The following is a 27,176-nucleotide window of genomic DNA, read 5'->3' as shown; positions in this document are numbered from 1 at the left end:
AAGTGAATAGCCTGATAAAACAAATGAATACTAATTAGGACTGATCATAGAGATTCATGCAATATAACAGAAGAAAATAGGATACATTACTGTGGAGCTAAATTAACAACAGATAAAGTCTTACCACAAAACACAGGGCAATAAGGGAAAGGAAGAAGGAAAAATCATCAAATGGAATTGTGGAATATCAAGAAACAGACTAGAAGTGTCACTGTTACAAGAGTATAGAAGAGAGAACAGTTCAACAAAATACTCAGAAAGACAGATGTGATAAAAGCAATGTGCAGCGTCAGAACAGATTAGGATCCATCATGCACTATTGCAAATAATAAACTAAAATATCAGCAGAGATAGAAAAAGATATGCAGATGAATACTAGGGAAAATTGCAAAATGAGCAATTTATTGATGACCCAAAAAGTTTGAGAGAGAACTGGGAAACAATGCAAAAGGAAGTGAAACACTGTCGGAAAAGAATAAATAGATACATTTTGGAGAAATATCTATGAAGGGCCTGAAAAACAAAAATGTTAAACGGATAGCAGTAGCAAAAGAAAGAAGTTGTTCAAATGCACAGGATATGAAATGGGATGAAGTAACGCCAGAGAGACAAACAAAGTTAAGAAAGGCTCCTAACTGGAAAGCGCCAACCCCAGATGCAGTTTCTAACTTCTGGCTAAAACTATTAACATCTTTACATGAAGACTTAGCCATGAGTAAGATCTAGTTATATGCGCACCCCATATAGACACCAACCTGGATAACAACAGGAAAAACAATATTCCTACTTAAGAGAAACTTGGAAGCTATCCTAAAAGCTATAGACCAATAACTTACCTTCCAATGACGAATCCCCTTCGGATTATCAAAGTTTCAAAACTTTGAAATGCATATGGCCAACACCATATGATTGAAACTTTGAAAGTAAAATAAAAAAATAAAAACTAAAAGAAAAAATGTTTTCTGTATATTTTTGCAGGGGATCAATACCCCCTGCACCGACACATCCCCTGCTAAATAAATATACCAACTCCGAGATCACACTAAAGCAAGGAAAATGGTAAAGCTCCCATTCCACACTGAACATTTTGAACGAAGATCATTGTACAAAGTTTCAAAACGTAGATCATATGGACTTGGCAATGTGCTGTTCAAAGTTTTGAAACTGTGATAATCCGCAGGGGACCCCAGTGATACATAAACTATACAGCGGAATTGATGCTGACAGAGTTTATAGTAATTTAGAAGAAAACTCAATCACGGCAATACAAAAAAGGGTAACAAAAGAAAGTCATATGTAACAAAGAACCATATATTGTTAAAGTCATAACAGAAAACTGTAAAAAGGGAAAAGAATCTGAGTATGGCAGGAAGAGACTACAAAAAAGCATTTCACAAGATCCCATATTCATGAATACAACAGTGATTAAAAATTTATGAGATGCACCCTACACTGATGAATTACATTACAACAACCATGAAACAGTGGCAAACCACTTTGCAGTTAAGCCACGATAAAGAAGAAATTATTATTCCAGGGATAAAAATTCAGAGGGAGGTATTATCACCACTGCTCTTTCGTCTTTCCCTTAATCCATTAAGCTGTGTACTTAACAGATTAGGTCACAGATACAATTTGGCTCCAAGAAAACAAAGCATAAAGACTTCATATATGTTTGTGGATGATTTCAAACTGTATAGTTAAGCAGATTAGGAACTCAAAGCACAGCTGCAAGTGTTGAAAACTTTTTCACCATGAAATCCTCAGCCTGTGACAGGAATGCGATACAGAACTTGACCAAGATGGAGTGTATGAATATTTGAGAACTGATGAAGGATCATCAATAAAACATGAACAAATGTGAATAAAACCTAGTAACGGACATTTTAGAAGACTAAAATTAATCCTGAAAACAGTACTGATATCTAGGAACAAAGTCCAAGCTATAAACCAGTTTGTTGTTCTGCCCTAGCTTACAGTTTTGGATTAGCCCCAAAAGGTGCTAGATTGGCTGGACAGGAAAACAAGAAGCATGTTTCATACTTATCAAATGATTTATAGAAATCAGAGTACACCACAACTTCCCCATTCTGAAGGGGGTATTGGCCTTCTTGAAATTGATTACATGTACAGATCAGCAATTGCAGGAATGCATACATATCTGCTGACCTCACAAAACCCAAATGTAGTGAAAGATTTAAAACATGAGAAGAACAAGTCTAAGATGACTTTAGTTTAGCAGAAGCATATTGGTGCCAAGTGGAAATGGAAATCAAACCAGAAATAAATAATCAGGCAGCAAATGAATGTGCCAAAAAACAAAAGAAAGAATATGAAGTGAAGGATCAGATGAGAAGGCAAGAAATGTGGAAACTGCATAAATATAGTTACAAATATAGAAGACTCTTGGAACAACCTCATGCTGATCAAGATCAAATGCAGAAATGGTTAAGGAGAGGTGAATGTTAACCAAAATATGAAAGGTTAATATTGGCAGCCCAGGATAGTGGACTAATACACTTTAGTTTACAATGTCCATTGAACATGTTGGAGAAACAGACAAATGTAGGTTTTGTAAAACAGAAAGGGAAACAGTAATGCAGAAGGGCTGTATACTGAAAGGCATAACAATGTGGCAAGACTGTTGCATTGAGGATTCTGCAAATATTATAATACTGAAGTAGCTGAAAAACACTGGAATCAAGAGCCACAAAGCATTATAAAAAAATGAAGCAGTTTATATCACACGGGATCACACATTACTAAAAGTTCAAAAGATAGATGTGAGAAAACCAGATATAGTAGCCTATGAAAAGAATATAAAAGTAGCATTGATTATTGAAATTGCTACAATCAGTGACTACAGTGTCTTATGTACAGAGACATAAAGTCATAAAATACCATGATTTCAGGCAGAAACAAGAGCAATGTGGAAGAAGGATACCAAGACATTTCCAATAGGAACAATGCATCTTGTTAAAATATAATTTGCAGTCGTACTTAGATATGTTACCAATACATGTAAATCCATATGAACTGCAGGAGGAGTCATTACTGGTCACAATGCTGACACTGCAAAAGGCAAGCTTGGCTAACATCAAAGATTGAAGCAATACTAATTTCATGAGTTTTAATCATACTTTGACTTAGGAATGTGGTCCATTCCCGTTATGGTATTAGAAACCTAAAAGACTTGGAGAAATTAAAAAAAGGGTAACAATGAAGCTATGCTGCTTGGCAAACATAAGCAGCAAAGTCACAACAATGGAAATATTCTGGATATCAGCAAAGGAGAATAATACTGCAGTGGAATGGGGTCATAAAGAGACATGCCCCACGGAAAGCTTCATGATGATCTTAAACTCAAGCTGCTCCACCTCATTTTCACAAGACGAGATTGGTTACTTTTTCTAACCCAAGAATTACGTAGAAGTTTGGATTTTTACAGCCTCTGAACATCTACGTTTTCAGATGAAAATATCTAATAGTGCAAACATTTCTAAAAATGGACCACATGATAACAGACTCATTTACTGTTGAGTCATAAAACACATCTGAAAGAAATTTAGATTTGCCACAGAAGGAAACAAAGCCATTGTCGAAGACCGGAAAGGATTCCTCACAATGAAACAATTGCAATGCTTAACTTCTCGAAATAATAATCTCCAAGCAAAGCATATTCCTGGACAAGTGCCTAAGGTCACAAGATCCTGAGCCCAGAAGGGCAGAGACTAATCTTTTGCAAACATAAGACCACAGACAGGAGCAAAGAGTTCTGTCTGGGGACTTAACTGAATCAAAACCCCTCAAATTTATGCAAACTATATTTCTGTGGTGTACCTTAACAGGAAATAGGTTCATTAAAAGATAAAACAGCAGCAAAGTGGAGCTTTAGAGTAGAATAATTAATACCCCTTTGCCATCCTCCACACTGTTAGACCCCAAAACGGGCAACAACTGTCTACTGCTGTTTATTGAAGACAAAAATAGGTTATGTCTTTTGTGTGTTATTCAAAGGGCAAATCATTTCTATTTTCTTTGATATTAAACTCTCAGTCTAACAACTCGTATCTGAAATCTATTCCAGACCCATTTTGATACAACAAATCTTGAGATGGTTAGGTGTTGAGTTACAAAGCAACATGGTCAGTAACTCGGGAACTGGGTCTGTATACTGACCAGATTCTGTTAGTTCAAATGGTGAGAGGAAGAGGATGTTTGATACATGCAAAACTACCCTGGCCACAATCAGTTTACCAAAATCATCTTGGTTCACTCTCTTTAAACTTTAAACTCTAAATGTGTATGAGTAACACAAAGTAGATGCAATCTTCTTTGTCCACAACAGGCACTATAAATACCTAAAATGGTTCATGACTTGGAATTAGCAAGCAGTTATGTGAGAAGCTTCACGTATTTCGCAGTGGTCAAGAGCGGTTTCTTGGCAGCTAAAAAAACAGTTTCTCCACGTGGGCCAGTTGATCTCCCATTTCATGCGTTATACACTTTTGCTGACAGAGCCAATGAAATTGGTGTAAACACACTGAATATACACAAATGCTTGTCTACAGAAAATTCTCAACTTCAGAGCTTATGACTGAAGAGTCTCCAGACAAGTGGAGTACCTCAGGGTTCAGTCCTGGGACCGCTCTTGTTTGAGATCTACTTTTCTGAAGTACAGACCAACACTAAGGGACTCTGGCTAACAAAGTTCACAGATGACTGCAAACTGGGAGCCATTACTGAATCTCCAAATGATGTGGATATTCTACAAAAGGGCCTTACAGAAACAGATGCTTAGTGCCAGAGCCATGGGCTCAAGCTTAATGCCAAGAAATATATAGCTATCCCCTTTGGGAAAAAACATGTACCCAAGAATTACCACATAGGTGGCAGTACACTAAACACCAAAAGTGTGATGAGAGACTTAGGGACACAGGTGGACAGTGTCTCACCTTCGATAACCACATCACCACAACAGTCAGGAAATCTTTTTATGTGGCACACCTCATCACTAAGGGCTTTTCATCTAGAAAAATGGAGGTCATTGTCCCACTGTACTTATCCCTCAATTAGACCCTTTATACAGTACAACACCCCATTTGGTATGTACCTCACAAGACATCTGCAACAGCTGGAAAGGCCACAGAAATACCTCACTAAAAGAATCACAGGCCTAAAGCAGATGCCATATGCTGACTGTCTAAAAAAAAATCCAGCTCTACTCTGTGGCATATCATCTACTCAGAAGCTAACTCTGCTTAACATACAAGGCCATGTCAATCCCTGAGCTGTTGGACATGCTCCACTTAAAGAAATCCCAATCCCTCAGAGCCACACGCTCCAGGGCTCTAAACCTTGTCATCACAATAAACAAAACATTCTGGAGGGATAGGTTCCTGACCCAGAAACTCCCCATATTCTGGAATAGACTACCCATACATTTCATGCAGAGCTCCTCCTTGGCCCTCTTCAAAAGGAACCTTGACATTTGGATAGGAGATAGGAAATTCACCCTAGGGATCACGTCAGTCGCCCTGCTAGACAGGGGTCCAGAGAAGTAAATATTGTTGGAAGAAATATCCAGGGAATTGTTATGGCTAGGCTTGTACAGGCCCTAGGGCCGATAGCCTAGTACCAACCTATGAACATACTGTCCTCTGTTAAATCACATAGTGCATCATTTTTGTAGCAGTGAGCTATATCTGTAACGCATTGTGGGCCATGGTCTTTAAAAAAGCCAAAACACTAATTGGCTCTGTCAACAGATAATGCACGATCTGTAGTCTAGGAGGACTTGGAGAACCTGTGCTATCAAATCCCACGCACATGCTTTTGTCTTTCAAGGTTGCAGCTAATCATAACCAAGTCGCATCTAAAAAAGAAAACACACACCTCTGATCAGGATGGTTTTATTCAATCAACAGAAAAAAAGAAGACACGCTCATGGACAGGATGGACCTGGGTCAATCAAGACCAGTGTTGATGAGGGAAGTTATCAAATTTTACCTGACCACCCAATGTCATATGCAAGCTGATGCCACTGGAAACTGACAGCATTGAAGAATGTTTTCATTCAAAATTGGTGCACTGTTGGAATAGCTGCCATTATCAGACTAATAATTTAAGGAAATAATAAATAAAAGAATTGATGAAAATTTTTGGTTTTAATATGATCCTTTCGATAACCATATCATTTTTTACAAGGGGCTATCAATTTAAGAAAACATCTTGCTGACCAATGGAATACAGGATTAAGCCCGGAAAGATACAGGAAAGTTTAAAGCAAGCATTTCATGAAAACGATAGTGATGGACACCTCAGTACTGCTCTTGATAAATTAAATATGGTATTTGCACAAAATACAAGAAAGGTTTGATGATTAGACAGCTTACAACTTTGGGAAATATTAATCCCATCAAGGGGCAACAAATGAAAGAAAAAAAAGGCAGATGGTTATAGTCCCAGCCTCAGCCCGCTCAGAAAGCATGAGAGAGTGAGTGAGAAAGTGCAGTTGTGTATGATCTTACCATAATGTTAGATCTACTTTTCACTGCTGCAGTATTTATTACATGTGGGATCTCCTGTCAAAGATAGGCCAATGTCCAGGCTGTATACCAAAGCCTTTACATCTTCCCAGCATTGTACAGCAGACAGGCATGGGGTAAAAAGGTGACGTACGCACATTCAGTATTCAGATCTCCAGGATAAAGAAAGATGTGAGCATCCAGGAAGGAAGTAGGAAGAGAAATAGGGCAACAAAGGAAAAGACCCCTTGGGCAATACAGTGTCCCCAACATAACAGTGAAAAGGGGGCAAGAGGGAGGGACTGAATACTACAACAGTGAAATGTATGGCAGCTACTGTTATGAAAAGATCTTGCACAACTGTATTATGTCCTTCCTTACCACTACTGCAGTATTCATTACATGTGGGAGATTACCAAATGTAGTGTAAAGGATGGGTGGAGGAAGGCAGAGAGGGACCCTCCATAAACTCATGTAGGATAGCAATGGCAAAGCCTGCCCTGGCTCTGCAAATCACATCCAACTTATAATGCTTAGTAAATGTGCACACACAGGCCCCAGCTTCTAGAATAGACCTAGTAATCAGACCCTCGAATAAAGCACCAGACGAGGCTACTGCTCTTGCAGAATGAGCTCGAACTTGAACCTGAAAACGGTTTACCATGAAAGGAATAACAAAAAGAAATTACCTCAGATATTCAGGTGGGGATAGTTTGCTTAGAAACTATCAGATCTAAAGTTCTGCTAATAAAAGAAACTAAAAGCTGCTTAGATTTTCAGACAGCCTTTGTTTTATTCAAATATCAGAGCTGTCTATGTAAATCCAAGGGGTGAAGCACCTTCTCACTAGCAGATTGTGGAGAAGGTAAAAAAGGAAGAGAGTTGGACAGACAGAGAAAACGTATCAACAATTTCAGGCACAGGAGGAGGATTAGAATGTAGAGACACCCTGTCTCTATGAAAAATCAAAAAGGGAGCACCTGCCACCAGATCTTGAAGTTATAAAACTCTGTTGGCTGACATAACTGCCAACAACAAAACAGTCTTCTGGGTGCAACATTACAAGAAGGAAGAATCAGGCTCAAAAGGAACCTGAATTAGGTTTTTAAAGACAAAATGAAGGTCTCAAGAGGGTGGAGTATTTTCTTGGAGGCCTGATATGAAGGACACATTTAATTAAATGTTTGACCTCAAAACAAGAGGCCAATGCTGGGTTTAAGGGAAGGGCAAGCAGAGACTGCTAACAAGTGGGCTTTAACAGAAGAACATGCTAAGCCAGCATGAAGCAGGTCACACAAATAAAACACCAAAGGAACCCCCACTGAGAAGGTATCCTAGTGACATCTGAAACACCAAACTGAAAATCTTTTCCCATTAGCCATATAGTATTTTCTGGTAGTGGGTTTCCTGGCCTCCTGAAGACCCCCTACGCATGTCCTCAAAAATGTGGTGATTAAAAGGGAATCAAAATCTGATCACCCAAAGTGTCAGTTGCAGAGTGGACAAGTCAGGGTAAATGAGAAACCACTTGTCTTGTGTGAGAAGATCCATCCAGTGAGGTAAGTTGTAATGATTGCCCCTAACCAGGGGCAAGAGAAGGGAGAATTAGTGCTGTCTGGGCCAAACGGTAGTCACCAACATGATTCTGGCGGTAAGAGATGGGATTCCTTAATGAGGTTCTACAGGAAGGAGGGAAAGGGGAGGGTAAGCATATAGGAACTTTCTTTTCCAAAAAAGGACACAACATCCATTTTCCAAGTCAAATTATGTGAATCTTTAGAACAGAATACAGGAAGTTGTTGGTTTAGACAGGAAGCAAAACGATCCACTTGAGGAATAACCCCACTGATGTCGGACATCCAGAAACACCCCTCTGTGAAGCATCCATTTGCGAGTTTCTGTCCTGGATCTGCTCACAGAGTCTGTCACAAGGTTTTTTTCTAAAATATTATCTGATGGTGGATAAAGTCCTAGGCCTCAAGAGTTAGTCTCAAAGAAGATAAGACTTTGTGTCCCCCTGTTCGTGATGTACCATGTGACTGTGGTATTGTCTGTAAATACCTTTAGAGGGCCTGGAGACCAAACGGAATGGAAGGCCTGTTCAGCAAGAATGAGTGCCTTCATCTCTTTTATATTGATCTGTCTGACTACTGATGAAGGGGTCCGAGACCCTGACCCTTCAGATTTTTGGAAGAGGCTCCCCACCCCTGATTGGAGTAGTATGTGAAAAGCTCTTGAGTAGGGGTACAAGTCTGAAAAAGCAGGCCTGGATAGAAAGAGATCTGCCAAATCCACAAATGAAAGTTGCATTTGAGACAGGGTAGTAGTGCAACTGGAAACTACAAGTGGTGGCAGTGCTGGAGCCAAACCACTTTGAGGTACCACAATGGCATTTGGACTAGCAGCAAAGAAGTTCTTAGTACTCAGTGTGCAGGTCACCTTTATGGTCTACACCTGTGTGGGGAGGATATGCCTGATATATGATACTGGGAGGATGTAAAGGCTTTGGTATACACGGCGGACGTTAGCTTATCCTTGGCAGGAGATCCCACATGTAATGAATACTGCAATAGTGATAAAGGAGGACATTTGAGTGTGTTGCATCTGGAAGAAAACAGACTAGAGCAAGGGAAACACCTCAAAAGGAGAGAGAGAGAGCATGAACTTTATGTATCTCTTGCAAAATCAGATCCAAGTTCAATGACTTTATGGCAAAGAGTGCTGATATAGAAAATAGCCAGCATAAAATTCATACTTGATAGAGGAGTTGATAATGATAGAATCAACAGTTAAAGTAGTAATATATCTAGAAACCAAGTTTGAAATGTTAGTAGACAAGTAGATGGATATGGAACCCAGAGGGATCTCGACACTGCAGTGTTTCTGGAATGATCAGAGGGGCAAAACTACATGACTTTTGTGCACTGCAGCCTAGCTTGCTGCTCCAGGGTAACCGAAGACATGTGAACAGGCATCACCAGCATGTCTACACTCTCAGGACTAGCATAAATGGACTTTCTGGAAACATTCAATGAAGGACCAGATACTGAACAAGATATGGCTGCAGAGAATAGTGTGCTAAGTCAGGGAACAATACTCCACTGCTATGAGACAAAGGAGAGGGAAATTCAACGCCATCATGAGGGAGTGCAATCTAAGGAACTATTTCAATTTCAAGTGACAAACTTTTAATAAAGCAAGACGTTCATGCTCTGTTCCCCACTGTGCAGTGGTCTGGGAAAGATGCAAGAAGAATCTGTTCTGCTCACATTCCTTCAACTACAAAGTGAAAAAGCTGGAATGGCCAAAGTAAATGTGGCAAACCAGTAAAACTCTAGTTGCTGTGCTGAATAGTCTCTCCTGTGGAATGGAAGATGTTTACTGAATAGACGCAACATACATAGAAAAATAAACAAGCATATGGTTTTCTTCTACTCACATCAGCATCATTGATGAAGAAAGAAATACTGAAAGACTCCAAGTTAAAGTCAATCCAAAAACACTCCAGTTTTTCATCAGCTGGCTTTGTTACCTAAGAAAAGCAGATATGTATTACTTGAACCTTTCTTACGAGGTCAAAATGAATTTTTAGTATTATATATCAAAAACCTGTTCCTGAAATTATCATTTTTAATGCCTGCAACATGAAAAGTACTTTGGTATTAACAACAATACTCAAGAGAAAATTGTAAATGTACTAGTATTATAAATTTATGATGTGCTAATAGCAACTGTACTACATTTAACCAAAAACTGATGTGAAAATATTCACACATTAAAATACAGAACAAACTATCCCCACACCAAAACAGAAGACACATTGGTCATGATAGTCTTTATGGGGAACCTTCCTCCCACACTGGCATTTTCCCTTTCTAGACAACATGAAAACAATAACCACAAAAGATGAGAAAAAGAAGAAACCCTAATTGGGCCCTTATCTGTAAGCACAGCTTGGTAAATGGCACAGTAGGGTGCTCAGACATGCTCAATAATGGCATCTGGACTGGTGGCAAAGAAGTTGTGTGTGCATGTCCACGCATCACCTTTATGCCCTACGCCTTGCACAAAGAGCATACATGTCATGAATGGCACGTATAACTAAAGGCTTTGGTATACTGGCTGGACATTGAGCTATCCTTGGCAGAAGATCCCTTTGGTAAAGTGATATGGAAGGACATCTACAGAGACCGCTATGTAGCATCTGCAAGTTATCTTTTGAAAATTCACAAACACCTATTTGACTATGTCAGGTACTGCCAGAAGTAGGGCAGTGGATGTGTAACATATGCCAGCAAGTTAGCAAGAATTTTGTAAAGAATTGTGTCATAACTGATTTCTACAGATGCTTGTATTGAAAATGTATTTGCACAGTTGCTTGTGTTAAAAATGGATCAACAGTGGGTCCTGATTATATTGTAACTGAATTAAATTGCATGTGTTTTAACAGAGGATACTGGAAGGGAAAAGGGTTATCACACTCCAGCTGCAGCTAACTTTGAAAAATGTTCTGAAATTAAATTACTGGGCCTAGGCCATAAAGATTCTATCTTACAGTTCTGATTGTAGCCAGAGACAAAATGTCTGGAAAAACAAGTACTAAGAAGCCTTCTATGTTGTCTTTAGCAGTGAACTAATTGCTACTGTGGAAGGTTAGAAGTTTGAAATTGTTTTACAACTTCCAGAAGCTGCATCAGATCTTGGCAAGCTGTGTGTGTATTATTGACACACGTGCAAACCCTGGCAGTTTCTAGCTCTGGCATGGGGGGAAGGGGGGTTGCATGGGAACCAGAAATCAGATGACCAGATGTATGAGATGTCATTCTGCAATCAGTCAGTAAAATAATGTTTTAATACTAGCTGAAATTGAATTCTCACTGCACTCTGTTTTTGGAACCTGATGAGGAAGGACTCCTCACCTACTTCATCTTGTCTTGCTCTATAAGTAACCAGGGATTAATAATTCTTTAGATCAGTCAGGAAAATATAGTGAGATTAGTTATCTGTTTGAATGTATTCATCTGTGTTATTTTAATATTTCCTCTGACTAAACCTGATATTTATTGTAAATATATACTTAGTATTTTCATGTTCTTTTATTAATAATTAAATATATTTAACTTTTCATTGTGGTTGGTCCTTTAGAGAATATTTTAACCTTCGAGAGTACTCGTATCTATTTGGTGACTCTGTGGCCACTCCTGAAAGCCTTAATGCATTGGCCAAACACTACTTGTATTAATATTAATTTCACTTCGTATAACTGGGTACCTCTGCATAAGTCTTAGAAAAGTTGACTTTGGAGTGTCTGATGGTGGTGTAACTACCTTATAGCGTGGGCAGAAGGGGGCACAGCTAGTAAATCTGTGCCAGCTTTTCCCAGGGGAGGGAGAGAGAGGGAGAGAGTGTGCGAGTGTGTGTGTGTAAATCAAATCTCAGTGCGTTTGTGTGTGTGTGTGTCAGCTGCTTGGAGCAGGGACATGAAGCACTGATTTCACAGACAGGGTGCTGGAGGACTTGGCCTGGACACTCAGCTGAGGACTCAACCCTACAACTGACCCGTGGGGAGTCTTATTGGAGATCTAGAGAGAGAGAAACCAGCCCCCAAGACAGTGTGTTTTCTGTGTGCTCTTAAGGGAAATTGTGCTTGATGCAGAGTGCTGCATCTGGAAATACTGGATGTACCCATTTTTGTTCCAAGTGAACGTCCCTCTCCAGTGCCAGTGGTAAGGATTCAGGCTCCTTGATTACTGGCCCAGAGTGGGTATGTCACAACCTATAACATGTAAACCTCAGCATGGTATAAAGTCTGTGTAAAGCATTTCTTTTTTGTGACTACTTTTATTACCTTTGTATTCCACTGTTGGTTGTAACGGTTACATTTTTGTTGTTGCTATTTTGAATGTAACCTTGGCTGAGTATGTAATTGGTCATGTTATAATCAGTGCTCTACTCTGCTAAACTCCCAATGAATAATACAATAATTAATTCACTGTCTAGTAACAGTTTTAGCCAGTTCAGTATGCCTGAAAATTTAAATTAATTCCAAACAGGAAACCAGTTCTTTAGTCAGCGAAACATAATTGAATGATCACTTGATCTCTTACAGCCTATCTTTGGGATGTGGAATGTTCTGTGGAAAAATAAAATCTGTCGAAATCAAAGAGGCAGTTAGGAAACCTTCCTACTGAATAAGCATAAAGAACCATTATCAATATCAGCTGAATCATGCTATTTATTGTACATCTTTCCAAGGTATGTCACTTTTCAAGACGTGAACAAAAAATGTTCCCAATTCCTGATAGGGCAGCTAGAATATCCATCATGACTAAGGACAGATATTAATCTCGGAGTTCAACTCCCGTTCTGCAGAGATCATCTACCAGCAAATGCCTTAAATTTCAGGATAACAAGACGACTGAATATCATAGGAGGTTACTAAGCTAATGTCTAGACAAGTTCCAAGGCCTTTTCCCTGGAGTGCCAATTGTTGAAGCAGAGCTAAATCAACACTTACTGGCCCTATCCAGAAGGGCTGCAGGTGATACCCCCGGGGGTGAATTTATTGTTTCCAATCCAATAATCCATGCTCTGCTTTACCTGAATTGGAAGTTTGTTCCAGAGGACAGGTAACCTTTGGGAAACAAATCTCTCTCTCCTGCAAGTCCTGTTGATGTCGCATACTAGGTTAAGGTCCCTAAAGTGAGTGCATTGAGTACCAATTTGACTTATGAATGTGCATTTCCACTAAAGCCGGATCGGAGATCACTTTAAACACAAGGCATAGATCTCTTGAGTAATCTGTATGACAGAGTATTTAGGCAGTGTTTTCAGTCTGTCAACATATGACATGCGCTGAAGGCTTTGAAGTGTCTTTGTAAGAAACCTTTGAGGTCTCTTCAATTGGTGCAGGTGCCTGATAAGGTGCATTCCAAAGGGAGTATTGTAACCTATTATTGGTCTGATGAGGAAAGAGTACAGGGGGGTTTATGACCTCTTTTTCTGGAAGCAATGCCCTTACGTATGAGAAGGGCAATGTAGAAAGTCCTTCTTAACAGTGTAGAGACATGGTGGTCAAAGGAGAGGTTGCTATCAACCTGTGTGCCCAAATCTTTCACCACAGATTGAGAGCTTAAGGTGTTAATATGGTAAACTGCAGGAATGTCGCCCTTGCTGAAGGGAATAATGATGCATTTTTTTGCATTTAGTTTGACCCGTAACTTTGACACCAATCATTGGTCTGTGCAAGACCTTCTTGTAGGATGCTGACATCTCTTGTGGACTCTGACTGATCCTAGTTTTCAGTTATCTGCAAACTTTGTCAGCCATAGACCTTTGTTTTAGCCAGTACACCTGAACAGTACATTCCAAATAATAGGGACCCCAGCACCGAATGCTGTGGAACACCACTGGTTACAGGTCTGCTGGTGGAGGTTGAGTCCCCTATCTTGACTGTGTGTATTCTGTCGGTGAGCCATTTTGCAACCCACCTGACAATATATTAGCTGAGTGTGTTTATCAATGATTCCAGGGTGGGGAATAGTATGAAAGGCCTTAGCCAAGACGAAGTAAGCCATATGCACAGATTTACCCTCATCTAGGGCTTTGGTGAGTGTCTCGAAGATGTCCACCAAGTTCAATAGGCAGGATTTCCCTTTAACAAAGCCAAACTGGGTTGAGTCAAGCATTTGGAGGTCTCCTATTTCTTTGCTGATAAGGTCCATGACGATTCTCTCCATAGCCTTCGCCTTGCAGATATGGCTCGTCAGGCTTGCAGGTTTAAAATTCCTGGGGTCACTGGATGCATCCCCTTTATGTAAAGGGATGATGTTAACTGTTTTCCATTCCACAGGGACCTAACCAGTGTTTAGGCTGTGGTTGAAAAGAGTGCCCAGTGGTGCAGCTAATTCCTGTTTTAATCCATTAAAAATGCAGCCGAGGATGTTATCAGGTTCCATAGAGGCTGCTGTTTTTTTTTTTTGCTTTCGAAAGGGCATTTACGACCTGCTCCTTAGAGATAATAGGTGGAGCACAGGTGGTAGGGATGCTTTGGTGTATATGTGGTGGTGACAAGGGAGAGAAGTTCTCATTGAACCTATCTAGTAGCAGGTTGGCCATTTCCACAGGTTTACTATATGCAGTGCCACTAACCACAAATTCTGCACAAATCTGGATTTTTCCTTTAAGGTTACAGATGTAGCTAAAGAATGCCTTAAGGTTACCCTTGGCTAGGGAGGCTAATTTGGATTCATAATTAGCTTCAGATAGCTTTGCAAGCTGCCTTATATCCTACTTAAGCAGAGGAGGGAGTACTTCCAATTATGAAACCATTCCTTCCTGCGCTTAGATAGCAATTTCTTTCTCCCATCATATAACTTGTTTATGGCAGATGTCCACCAGGCAGGCTTGTTCTTTTTTGAAGATCTTACTTTAATCCTGTCCGGTACAGCTGAGTTAATCCAACTGTATAGATATTTTATACAAAGCTTTAAAGCATTAGTGTATATTTCATTATAGGTGTCCTAGCTATCAGTGGGGGTAGCAACTATGAAGCTATCAATGCTGTCTTGTAATAGGTTGTAGTTGGCTTTGGAGAAGCTTTTTAGTCTAGTTGCTGCTGGTGGGTCAGATGTAATTGTTACTTCTAATGAGACTGACTTTTTGATCAGATTTCACCATGGAGGACTACACACTTAGGGTGGTGCAACAGTCGCTCATGTTAGTTAGCACCAGATCCATAATGTTTTAGCCCCTTGTGAGGGTGTCAAACAACTGGTTCAGGGCATTGGAGCTGATGATGTTCAATAACCTTTGGGTGAGTGCGTTAGCACAGGTATAGTTTGACCAATCTGTGGATGGGTAATTAAAGTACTCCATAACCAGGATATCTGGTTGCATTTTGAGTGACTCAAGTAGATCCAAGTAAACAGTGTGTACACCCTGGTTCATCAAGGGGGTCCTATAGCTAGCAATAACCTGGAGAGGGGTCTTGCCTATGGTCAACTCTACCTGGAGTAGTTCTGGAGGTGTATTTATCTTTGATGAATATTGATACTCATCTCCTTTAGTTCTCCCACTCTCATTTAGTGGTCTAAACATGTGGAAGGCATTGTAACCCAGTATGGCCACAGTGCTTTCTGCAGCCTTAAAGTCTCTGTGACTGCACAGATGTCAGTATTTTCTAAGGTGAGGAATGCTTCCAGAAGATTTAGACTATTGGCATTTAGCAGCATATGCTTGAGGCTGTTTTTTGAAGATATTTTAATGTTGGGAATTTTTTTCTTGTGACCTTGCCTAAAAAAGAGGCAGTACAGGAGAGGGGAGAGGCAAGAGCCTTAGCCAGTAAGCAAAATTGCAGGGGTGACAGGTGAAGACATTCTCAGGCAAAGCATAGGGTTCTATCGACCATATCATCCCAGGCTGACTGGTACTGGATCTTCTTAGAATGACACCAGAAACTAAACCAATTGTTGTGTGGCATCATCCTAGGTGAAGGTAGCGTGCTGTTAAGGCTAGGCACATACGTACCTGGGATATAATCAGAGAGCGCATTTGTGTCTTTCTTCATATAGTACAGTGAGGTATATTTCAAGCTGTTCACACCAACATAGACTATGACGGAGTCATAAGAGTACTTGAGAGACTTGAGTGCATGCATGATATGACGGATCCTATCACCTGACAGGCAGCTAACAGTGATCTTTTCCTTATCCAACCTGGTGAGTGGGACATGTCTCTCTCACAATGGAGTCACCTATGACTAGGATGACAGATTTAGTGGTATACTTTATGGGCTTGTTCAGCGAGAGACAGATGCATGGGTTCTTATGTGTACTGTGATCTGAGGATGTATTATGTGAAGTGTATTTGTGTTTGGGAGATCTCTGATCTTTAGGTAGGTTACTGGTGAGGACCTCTGCATATGAAGGTTTAGGTGCTGGAGGAGGAGATGAGGTTTGTAGGCTGACAACCTGCTTTGTATACAGTGTATTTGTATTGACCGTTGATTGAGAGAGTACGGATTCTAGGTTCTTAATATAGATGCATCTCTCACATACTGAATTTGTGTGAATTAAGAGAAGCTTGTTGTTCATGTACATGAGACAATTGCTACATTGTGTCAGGACACCCAAGTCAACCATGCTGGCTGGAGAAATGGTGGAAAATTGTCCATCCACAGTGCAATGTAAATCAGTGTCATCGGTGAGGAGATTGATAGGCTTATTGGGTGGGACTTCAACAACTATGACATGCTTCCAACAGCGTCAAAGCAGTTAACTGTAAGAAACAAAGCAAACAAGTGCTCATTTTTTAATTAAAGCAGCAGATGCTTCAGATGGATTTGGAGGTCACAGTAGAATGGTAACTGGTCACCAAATCTCAGTTAAAACAAGCACAAATCCCCACACATGTGGGGCTTATATAACAGCTAAGAGAAAACTTTTTTTAAGCCAGTTAACCAAAAACCTGAATCTGGACTATGCTATAGCTATAACAAAGTGCAATAAAAAGGCAAAAACAGTTAAAATGCAGAAATATGCATGAATACAGTGAAAGTACAGCAACAAGTGCAAAAAGGAGAGCAAACAGGTACTTATTTTTTTTTGTTTAAAGCAGCACATGCCTCAGATTGATCTGAAGGTCACAGCAGAACAGTGGCTGGTCACCAAATATTGTGCAGCTTGGTTAAAAAAACATGAAAGAACCAAGCTCAGATTCTCATAGCTTGTTTGCCAATGTGTTAAGAACTGCCTCTTTGTGCAGTAAAAAGTGTCCATCTTTACTGAGCCAGTTTTGCTATACTCACAAAAGCATTAGTCACTCCTAAAGTTTCAAAAACTACCCTCAACACAACAAAACCCTCTCTACATAAACAAAATACTGGTGCTTAATGCTAAGACTGCAAACATGAAACTGCACTCCCTGGAAGCACTCCTCACTTGGGAAGACCCTGACATCTGTGCAGTCACCGAGACATGGTTCAAAGGTGCGGAAAGCACCCCAGCCATGCAGTGGTGCAATATCTTCCATACAATCAGAACATAAACAGATCATAAAAGAACCAAAGGAAGAGGTTTAGCTATCTTCATTAAGGGTAAGTACACCTGGTCAAACAGTTTGACTCTGTTGAGCTACTCCATGTTCAATTAACAGGCAAAGTCCTCAACACTTTATAGCTAGGTATAGGTCCCCCACCACGAGACAGGAAAAGCATACTTGGACTTACTGGAGCCAATTGCCATACAGCCCAACATCTTGCTCATGGGTGATTTTAATTATCCTACCATCAACTGGGAAACATACACTACCACAAACATGCTGGCTCGGAGGTTCTTGGACTTTGTCAATGCAAATGCTCTTGAACAGCTAATCAGCACACCCACAACAGGCTCAAATGTCCTGGACATAATACTCACTAAAAAATTGGAGAGCACTGCACCCCCCTTCCCCGTGTGACATCCAGCCTCGTAAGATCTGGTCTACATCAGTCTTCTTTGATGTATTTATAAAACCATATACCCAATCAAGACCAAAAATGCTTAAGAATTTTTCAAAGATAAACTATCTCATACTATGTGATGGTATAAGAAGTTTCAAAGCCCCCCTCAAATGCAGATGACAGTCTCCTTTACAGAGGTATACATCAATTCCCTGTATAACCACTTAAGCAGTTGTATAGAATCGACTGTACTTGATGGGATTAAAACCAGGCATTGCTGAAACAAGTCACCCTGGTGGACCCTAGTATAAATAGGCTATACAGTAAGAGAAAGAAACTAAAGGGAACAAGCTCAACAGCAGAAGAAATCACTTTCTAGCGTGTACAAATTAGAGATCTTGTCAAATCCTGCAAAGCTAATTACGAAGCAAAAATAATCTCCCTAGCCAAGGATAATCACAAGGCATTCTTTAACTATGAAATCTAAAAGTGAACACTCAACTATGCACCAAACTGGTTGTGGATGGCACCACCCATACTCAACCAATTTGCTTGCTGACAGACTTGGAGTAAACTTCAACCCCCCTTCGGTCATCTCCCAAAGAATACTTGCGAACATTGCTCAGCCTAGTATCTCACGAGAGTAGGTCATCTTGGTGCTCTCCAAGGCCAAAAACATGACATCAATGGGACCAGACATTTATTTATATATATTTATTTATTTACTGATTGCATTTGTTAAGCAGGAAACTCCTATGTCCAGGCCTAAAGCCATGTTGAGTGGGGGACAGGATTTGGTTTTGTAACAGATGACTGAGGAGCGGAGTGTGAATACATTTTTTCAAGTATTTTGGAGATTGGGGAGAGAATGGCAATAGGATGGAAATTTGCAATATCATAGTTGTTGCTGCCTTTATGAAGTGGAAGGATAAATGCTTTTTTTTCCAGTTATAGGGTATATGGGATTCATGAATGGACCTGTTGAGGATGCTGACGTGATATGCAATGGAGGAGGCTGAGAGTTGTAGGTATTCTGTGGGTACGTTGTCTGGGGCATTGGTACAGGGTTTGAGTTTGTGAAGAAGTTTTTTGATGGTTGAGGTGGATATAGAAGTTAGTGTTAAAAGAAGGTAAAGCATTTAAGGGGAAATATACAGGTAGGGTCTCTGGTAAGTTAAAATGGGTGGGAAGGTGGTAGTAAGCTTTTTGATGGTGTCAATGAAGTACGAGTTAAACAGGCAGGCTATCTCAGAGGGTGTTTTTTCTGGATTAGGACAATGGTTGTTGTTAGTTCCAGGGTGGAGAAGGGAGTTGATTGCTCCCCAGAAATTCTTGGGGTTTAGTCTATGCTGGTCTTGGATTGCCTGAAAGTATTTTTTTATATTTTTGGTGACTAGGCATTTAGCCTGATTGTGAAGTTGTTTATATTGAGTGAGGTTTAATGGTGATTTTTTTTTTTTTTTTGCCAGGCTTTCCAGACTTTGTCCCTAGAAGACATAACTTGCTTTGTGGATTTTGTAAGCCAAATTGCAAGTTTTGTCTTGATTCTCTTTAGCCGGAGTGCGGCAAGACTATTTAGGATTTTTAGAAATGTAGAATTGAAGAATTCTACAGCTTCTCTGAGTTGGAGGAATTTTAGTGGGCTCCAGTTAGTGGTCTACAGGATGTCATTGAAGGTGTTTGGGGAGAAGTGGGCTAGATCTCGAGTATTGATTCTGGTGTGGGTTAGGTATGGAGGTGAGCTTATGTATTATGAAAGTTGGGGAGTAGGGTTAGGTATGAAAGTGAGTGCGTATTATGAAAGCTGGGGAGTGATCACGTATACTATATGAGAGAGTCCCTGAGAAGGTGATTTTTTGTGGGTCACATACTAAGACCTAACCCAAGACTGAGCCTTTGTTTTCATTGTTTTTTATTGTTGGGTCTTCTAGTAATGTCAGAGATTAGCTGCCTGTAGGTGCGAAGGTTAATATCTAGAGAGAGATTATTGTTAGAAATATCTAGCCAGTTAATATTAACGTCACCTAAGATGATGGTTTCATTTTTATATTGTTGGTTGCCTATGCAGGAATTTCTTCAAGAATAGGGGTATTATTGCTAGGAGGGATGTAAATTACTATAATGCAAATGCTTTTGCAATCATTAAGTTTTAGGAAGGTAACAAGTAGTTCTGCAGTGGAAAAAACTGGTTTGGAGTATGGGATTACTGTAAAGGTGCTTGGGAATTGTAAGGCAATGCTTCCATCTTTTTTATGTAGTCCATCAGTTCTAAGGCAGGAATAGTTTGGGGGTAGAAATTCAGAATGTTTGCTATATGGTTTTAGCCAGGTTTCAGTCATAGCGGTAAAGTCTGGCTTATGTTGACTTAGCCATGCTGCAGTTGGGGAATTTTGTTTCTAATGCTTTGGAGATTAATTCTGGTAAAGATTATGGATTTTGTGCAGTTATGGGAATTATGACAGGGAGGAGAAGGGCTAGGGTTAGGATGTATGTCACCACATAGTATTAGATTAGTGAGAACCGGGAATGTGGTAGGTGGAGGTTTCTTTTTTTTGATAATGGAAGAATTTGAAGTTGTGGTGGTAATGAGGGTTATGGTGTTGGGAGAGGGTGATGAGTTTATTTTATAATACTAATTCTGTACTACAGAGAGTGGAGCAGATGGCAGAGTAACTAGGGAGGGTGTGTATGTGCACTGAAGGGGATGGTGTGGGAGGAATGTGACTTGTGTGAAAGGATGACAGTCTTAGGAGGAGGGAGAAGTAGATACTAAATGTAAAAAGAACGATGTTGAATTTAAGAGGCATTGCTATACAATGTTGAAAGACAGAAAGTTTGGATGAATATTTGGTATGGGAGTGAGGATCGGGGAGATGTAGTATGATTGAAGGAGTGGAAAACCAGGATGGGACTAAGTTTATTAGGTTATAGGGAGGGCAGTAGTAAGAGGTAGAGGTGGAGTTAAGGGAAGGGTGTGTAGGAAACAGGTGATAGTATAGGTGTTAAGAGAGTAGGGAGTGGAGTGTTTGGAGTTAAAGAAGTTGGGTGTGTATGAGATAGATGATGTGATGGCTGGGAGGAGTTTGACTGTGGAGGTCTTTGACTGGAGGGATTGATGGGTAGGGCAGGATGAGGATAACTATAAAGGTAATTGAAGTGGGGATGAGTGGGAAAGGGGTAGGGGGGCAGAGTGAGCCCGAGCATAGTGAGGGCGAACAGAGAGGGTTCACCCAGCTGGCAGAGGCAAGAGTGCCAAAAACTAACATCCCAGGTTGCCTTTTAAACAACTTAACATGACTTTGCAGACCCACTTCAATCTCTTTTTAATCACAGCCTGCAACATGGTTATGTTCTGGTGTAATTGAGGACAGCAACAGTAATCCCTCTGCACAAAGAGGGATCATCAATCAACCCTGGGAATTAAGAGGTCCATAAGCTTGACTAGCCTCTTCTGCATGGCATTGGAAAGAAACAGTATGGACCTTATTAAGAAGGACATAGGTAATCTACAAACTCTGGACCAAACCCAGTTTGGATTTAAGATAGATCATGCCTGTTAAAGATAGTTGACTTCAAGAAAGTCATCAAGGCCCTGGCCAATGGAAAGATGGTGCATACCACCTACTGTGACCTAGCCAAGGCATTTGACACAATCCCCCACACAGATATTATAAACTTCCCCCAATTAGGAATTAATCCATACATTACCAGATGGGTAGCCAACTGGCTCACCAACAGGACACATACTGTCAAAGTTGGTGACTTCACCTCTAGCAAAAGACTAGTCATAAGTGGTGTACCACAGGGTTCTATGCAGGGCCCCTTACGGTTCAGAATTTATTTCTGAAAAGTCCAGACAAATCTGGAAGCCTGTGGCTGACTAAGTTTGATGACTGCAAAATGGGAGCAATTGAGTCTTGCAGTGATGCTAATATACTGCAGACAGGGTTAATGCAGACAAATGATTGGTGCAAAGGCCATGCAGTAAAGCTAAATGCAAAAAAAATAATTAATATTCCCTTTAGGAAAATGGTCATCCCTGCTAATGACATTATAAACAGCACCCCCTATGTGTAGACCCAGTGGTACATGATCTGGGTACTCGGGTTGATGGCGATCTGAACTTTGACCACCATGTATCCACATTAGTACAGAAATCCTTCTATGTGGCACATGTTATAAGTAAAGGCATTGCATTAGATCCAAGGATGTTATAATTCCATTATACTTGGCCATCATCAGACCAATAATCAAGTATTATACTCCCTTTTGCATGTACCTCACCAGCCACCTACAACAACTGGAGACACTATAGAGGTTTCTCACCAAGAAATTACAGGGTACACAAAACAAGAAGTTATGTACTCACCATAACGTTCGATGCATGTAGTCCATCTCACCTCACATTCTTACCCATGGGTTCGGAGCCGAATGTCGGCTCCAACTCAGCCAAAACTTTTCTAGCTCGAAGTCTTTCTATTGGCTGGGCTAAGATGGTATCCCATACTGCACTGCTCAATATCCCCAGATCTAGTTTGCTGTGAACACCAGCACTCAATCTCCATGCATAACACCACCAAAGGAAAGGAAGAACAAACCAAAAATGAAGGGAACTCTAAAACCAGACCTAACCTCCAGATCCTCCAGGAAGGGGGAAGGAGGGGGGGGGTAAGCAAGAATGTGAGTCGAGATGGACTACATACATCGAACGTTATGGTGAGTACATAACTTCCTGATGTTATGTAGTCCAATCTCGCCTACATTCTTACCCATGGGACAGCGTCCCTAGCACCTAAATCCTGGGAGGCTCAGTGGAAGATGCTTCTGAGCATTGTGGAACCAAAGGAAGACCTGCCCCTAGATACCACATCTAACTTGTAATGAGTAACAAAGGTGTGAGGAGATGCCCAAGGAGCCACAGCACAAATATCATCCATAGACTATCTAGCCTGATAGGCTGTAGATACAGAACGAGTAGAGTGAGTCTTCATCAGGAACGGTAAATCTTTACCCCCTGAGGAATAAACGAAAGAAATGCAACTGGAGATTCACCTGGACAGAGTGACTTTAGAGACAGGAGACACAATTCTAATTTCCAAAAAGGAAACAGCTGATCACATTTTCTGAGGTCTTTAGTTCTGTGCAGATAAAAACGCAATTGTCTGTGTACATCCAATTGATGAAACTTAAATTCTGCCTTGTTGGAGAACTGGGGAAAAAACACTGGCAACTCAACACATTGGTTAAGGTTACTGATTGACGCCACTTTGGGAAGAAAAGAGGGGTTGGGTCCGAGAGAAACCCTGTCCTTATGAAAAATCAAATAAGGGGGTTTGATTGATAAGGCTTGAAGCTCTGAGACGCGTCTGGCTGATGTAATAGCTACTAAAAAGACAGTCTTCCATGTTAAGAATTTTAAATCACAAGTGGCTGCAGGATCAAAGGGTGAGGAAGTAAGAGCCTGTAGAACCAAGTTTAAATCCCAAGGCATGACAGGTTCTGATACTGGAGGACAAAGTAACAGAGTTTCCTTCAGGAAAGCCTTACAGAGTCTATGAGCCATCAGACTAGGTTCGTTTGTGACATGAAAGGTAGAAATTGCCACCAATTGGACTTTAATGGTTGTGGCAGCTGAACCCTGGTTAAAGAGCATAGACAAGAACTCCAATACAGGCGAAACTGGGGCAGAGTAAGGGTCAATCTTTTAAGGATGAGCCCAGATTGAAAACCTCTTCCATTTACTGTAGTAAATCTTCCTGGTGGAGGGCTTATGAGAGGAAGATAAAATATGAACTACCTCTGGTGGGAAATGATGAAGCCTAACTAATGACGGAAGTGGAGTAGCCAGGCTGTCAACTGGAGGGTCCGAAGTGAGGGATGGAGCTGCCCTGACATGTGTGTCAGTAAGTCTGGTTGTGGAATCCACGGAGTGTCCATGAGATAGGGATGGAGAGGGGGGATCAATGTGAAATAGCTGCTGCATTTGGCATTGAGGGGGCTGGCAAAGAGGTTGCAGCAAGGCTGTCCCACCTGCGTAGAAACTGTTCCGCAACTTGACAGTTCAGGGACCATTTGTAAGGCATCAGAATAGCTCTGCTTAGCCTGTCTGCAATCACAGACTTCCCCAGAATGTGCTGCCACCAGAAAACGTTGGGAAGACACTGCCCACTGCCACATTCGCATGGCCTCTCTGCAAAGGGGATAGGACTTGGTTCCTCCCTGCTTGTTCAGATACCACACCAATGACATACTGTCTCTGAGTGGATTTCAATAGTCCCGATAGGAAGAAAGCTCTGAAGTGCTTGCAATGCTAGTAACACAGCTCTCATCTCCAGGACATTGATATGCAGATGCATCTCGTGCTCTTGCCATGTGCCTTGGACTGTCCTGCCTAAATAATGCCCCCCCCCCACCCCATCTGGGAGGCATCCGTGGTCACCGTGGCAATAGGGGATGTAGGAACGAAGGGCATTCCTGCATTCAGGCTGTCGGTGCGAAGACACCAACTGAGATCCTGTTCGCACCTGTCCGTGAGCAAAATAGGGTAAGAGAGTGGAAGACATTGGAGAGACCACTGGGCAAAAAGTAGCCACTGAAGGTGTCTCGTATGCAACATTGCCAGAGGGACTAACAAACGTAGCAGCCATTGTCCCCAATAGTTGAAGGACCCATCTTGCCTTTGCTCTTCTCAGGGGGAGCAAGGCATGAACTTGTTGTTGTAGAACTCCGATTCTCTCCTGCAGTAGAAACACCCGCATGAGGATAGTGTCTAGTTCTGCGCCTATAAAAGTGACACACTGAGGGCAACTCCTCCTCGGAGGGGGCTTTGGATGGCCAGTCACCTCTTTGTTTCAAAATCTCTAGAATGTCAGAGAAAGAAACATCCTCAGAGGATGATTTGGGGGACCCCTCCAATTCCTCGAGGTCTGTGTCTGATGTGAGAGACTCATCCTGGGAGTCTATGTGCTTCCTCTTGCACGTCTTCTTTCTGGATGGCTCCTCAGGCAAGGACTCTGAGGGGCCCTCAGAAATGAGGGGACCACTCATGGGGTACCCTGAGGCCTTGGGGCTCCACTGTCTAGAGATAGATGGCGATCAGAGACCTGCACCAGTGTAGTAGGGGACAGAGTGAGTGACCCGCATGATGCTGCTGACTACCTGGCCAGTGCACTCCGCATGGCCTCGAAGGCCGGTCCCCCTGAGTCCGAGGAGCGACTAGTCTCTGAAACCTGGAGGATTTAGAGGATAGAGAGGGGGAACGAGACCTCTTCTCCGAAGGGGACCTGCGAGGAGGTGATGCTGGCCTAAGGCTAGGCGATCGGCTCCGAATAGGTTCCAAAATGATTGGAGCCGATACTGGTTCCATAACCACAGACACTTCCTGCGGCCCCAAGGACAATGGAGCTGAGGATGTCGAAGCAGACTTAGCTACTTTCTCCGGTGGCTCAGAGGAGACTGACGGAGCCGGAGATCTCTTTTTTGATTTCAAAGATTTTGTCTTGGAGCCGGATGCAGTTTCCAAACCTTCCTCGAAGGAGGGTTTCAGAAGTCCCTTCAAAATCAACTTATTCTTCCTTTCCTGAAGAACTCTTGGACTAAACGCATGACAGAAGCTGCACGACTCCTGCAGATGGATTGCTCCCAGACAATATACACAGACAGAATGTCCATCGGTAATGGACATTTTATAGCTGCACCTAGAGCATTTCTTAAAGCCCGAGGGCTTGTGCTCCTTAGAATCTTTGGACATAGCTACAACAAAGCACCAAAGACAATAATAACTGACAACAGTACCAACAGTAAAACAGACACAAGGCAGGAAAAACCACTATCACAAACGAAAACCTCAAGATCTCTAACTAAAATGACCTTAGGCACAAAACAGGAGGGGAAGACTAAAACCTCTAATTTAAATGGTTTTAGACCTGTAACAAAAGAAAATAACACAAGGAAACAAGGGACAGACTAGGTCCTCTAACTGAAACGGGCCTAGCCCGTTGGAACAGCTAGTGGGATACCACAGAAAAAAACGATCAAACACAACTATTCACCATACAAGACAAGAACACACAATAGCTATTAAAATAGCTTTTTGTTTGCAAGCAATTCTCTAGTAATGAAGAAAAAAGGGTACTTAGCCACAGCCAAGAGCGAGACCACATCCGAGCTACACGAGCAGCAAATGAGATCTGGGGATATTGAGCAGTGCAGCATGGGATACCATCTTAGCCCAGCCAATAGAAAGACTTTGGCAGAGTCGGAGCCGACATTCGGCTCCGAACCCACGGGTAAGAATGTAGGCGAGATTGGACTACATAACATCAAGTATTATGCATTAAGACTGAAAACCCAGCCACTGTGTTCTGTCTCCTAAGGTTGCTAAGGGGCGACCTATGCCTGGCTTATAAGGCAGTCTCTGACTCCGCCTTGATGGCAATGGTTGTTGCGTCTTTCGGCTTTTCCCGGTTAGGGATCGCCGCAGCAGAACTCTGGTCCGCTAATGATTGGCAATAAATTTTTACATACCGAGTTGCCAGCCCTCACGCACAACCTTCAATGAAGGTACGCCCATTCACGCATGACTTCCCACAGAAGACGCTTTACCTGAGAATCGAACAGGAACACATCTTACTGTGAGGCAACAACGCTACCGCAGCACCACCATCGCAGTCACATTCCAAAAATTGCAGGAGGGTCACTCAATCCAGGGATCTTAACATAGCCTCAGAAGTGAACAGCTCATGCTGTGGACAGAGATGCGTCTTAATGTGAGGAGCAAAGCTTTCGGATAAAATCCTTTATCAATACTGAAAATACAAATGCAAATGCAGAGTATATATAGGTCTAAAAAAGTCATATGACCGGCAGCCAAGAAGTCACATGACCCAATCATTAAAAGAAAACATGTAGAAATAAATAAATATGCAAAGCTAAAAAATGCAACAGCATAATGCATACATGAAAACAAAAAACATTTAAAAAAGGAAGAATGTATATTTTTAAAAAAAGGAAGAATGTATATTTTTAAAAGCAAAGTTTTAACCTAAAAATCACATGTACAATCATATACATAAAGAGAAAATCTCATAATCTAGATCTACTCATTCTGACCAAAATAGGTTTAAGGCTGACAGTACTATTCAAACCAGGTGAGTCACCCATCAATCTAATTATCCAGTTGTATTCATTAATTTCTAATTTGTTATTGA

At 41.3% G+C, this 27,176-nt stretch overlaps 1 protein-coding gene across 1 annotated transcript in view; it reads right to left on the bottom strand.

The window, feature by feature from the left end:
* The window catches only part of LOC122797013 (synaptonemal complex protein 2-like), a 256,765-nt gene that overhangs the window by 4,472 nt on the left and 225,117 nt on the right, over positions 1-27,176 (bottom strand). Inside the window, exon 7 of the mRNA XM_044065783.1 lies at positions 9,967-10,059. Coding sequence (XP_043921718.1) covers positions 9,967-10,059 — 93 coding nt within the window. The remainder of the gene's footprint in view (positions 1-9,966; positions 10,060-27,176) is intronic.

Source organism: Protopterus annectens, chromosome 3.part0, assembly GCF_019279795.1.
Source record: "Protopterus annectens isolate FY-2018-M chromosome 3.part0, PAN1.0, whole genome shotgun sequence".
In the NCBI taxonomy this organism is placed as follows: Eukaryota; Metazoa; Chordata; order Ceratodontiformes; family Protopteridae; genus Protopterus; species Protopterus annectens.
Note: the sequence above shows the minus strand (reverse complement) of the source record. Positions and strands in the feature narration are given on the sequence as shown.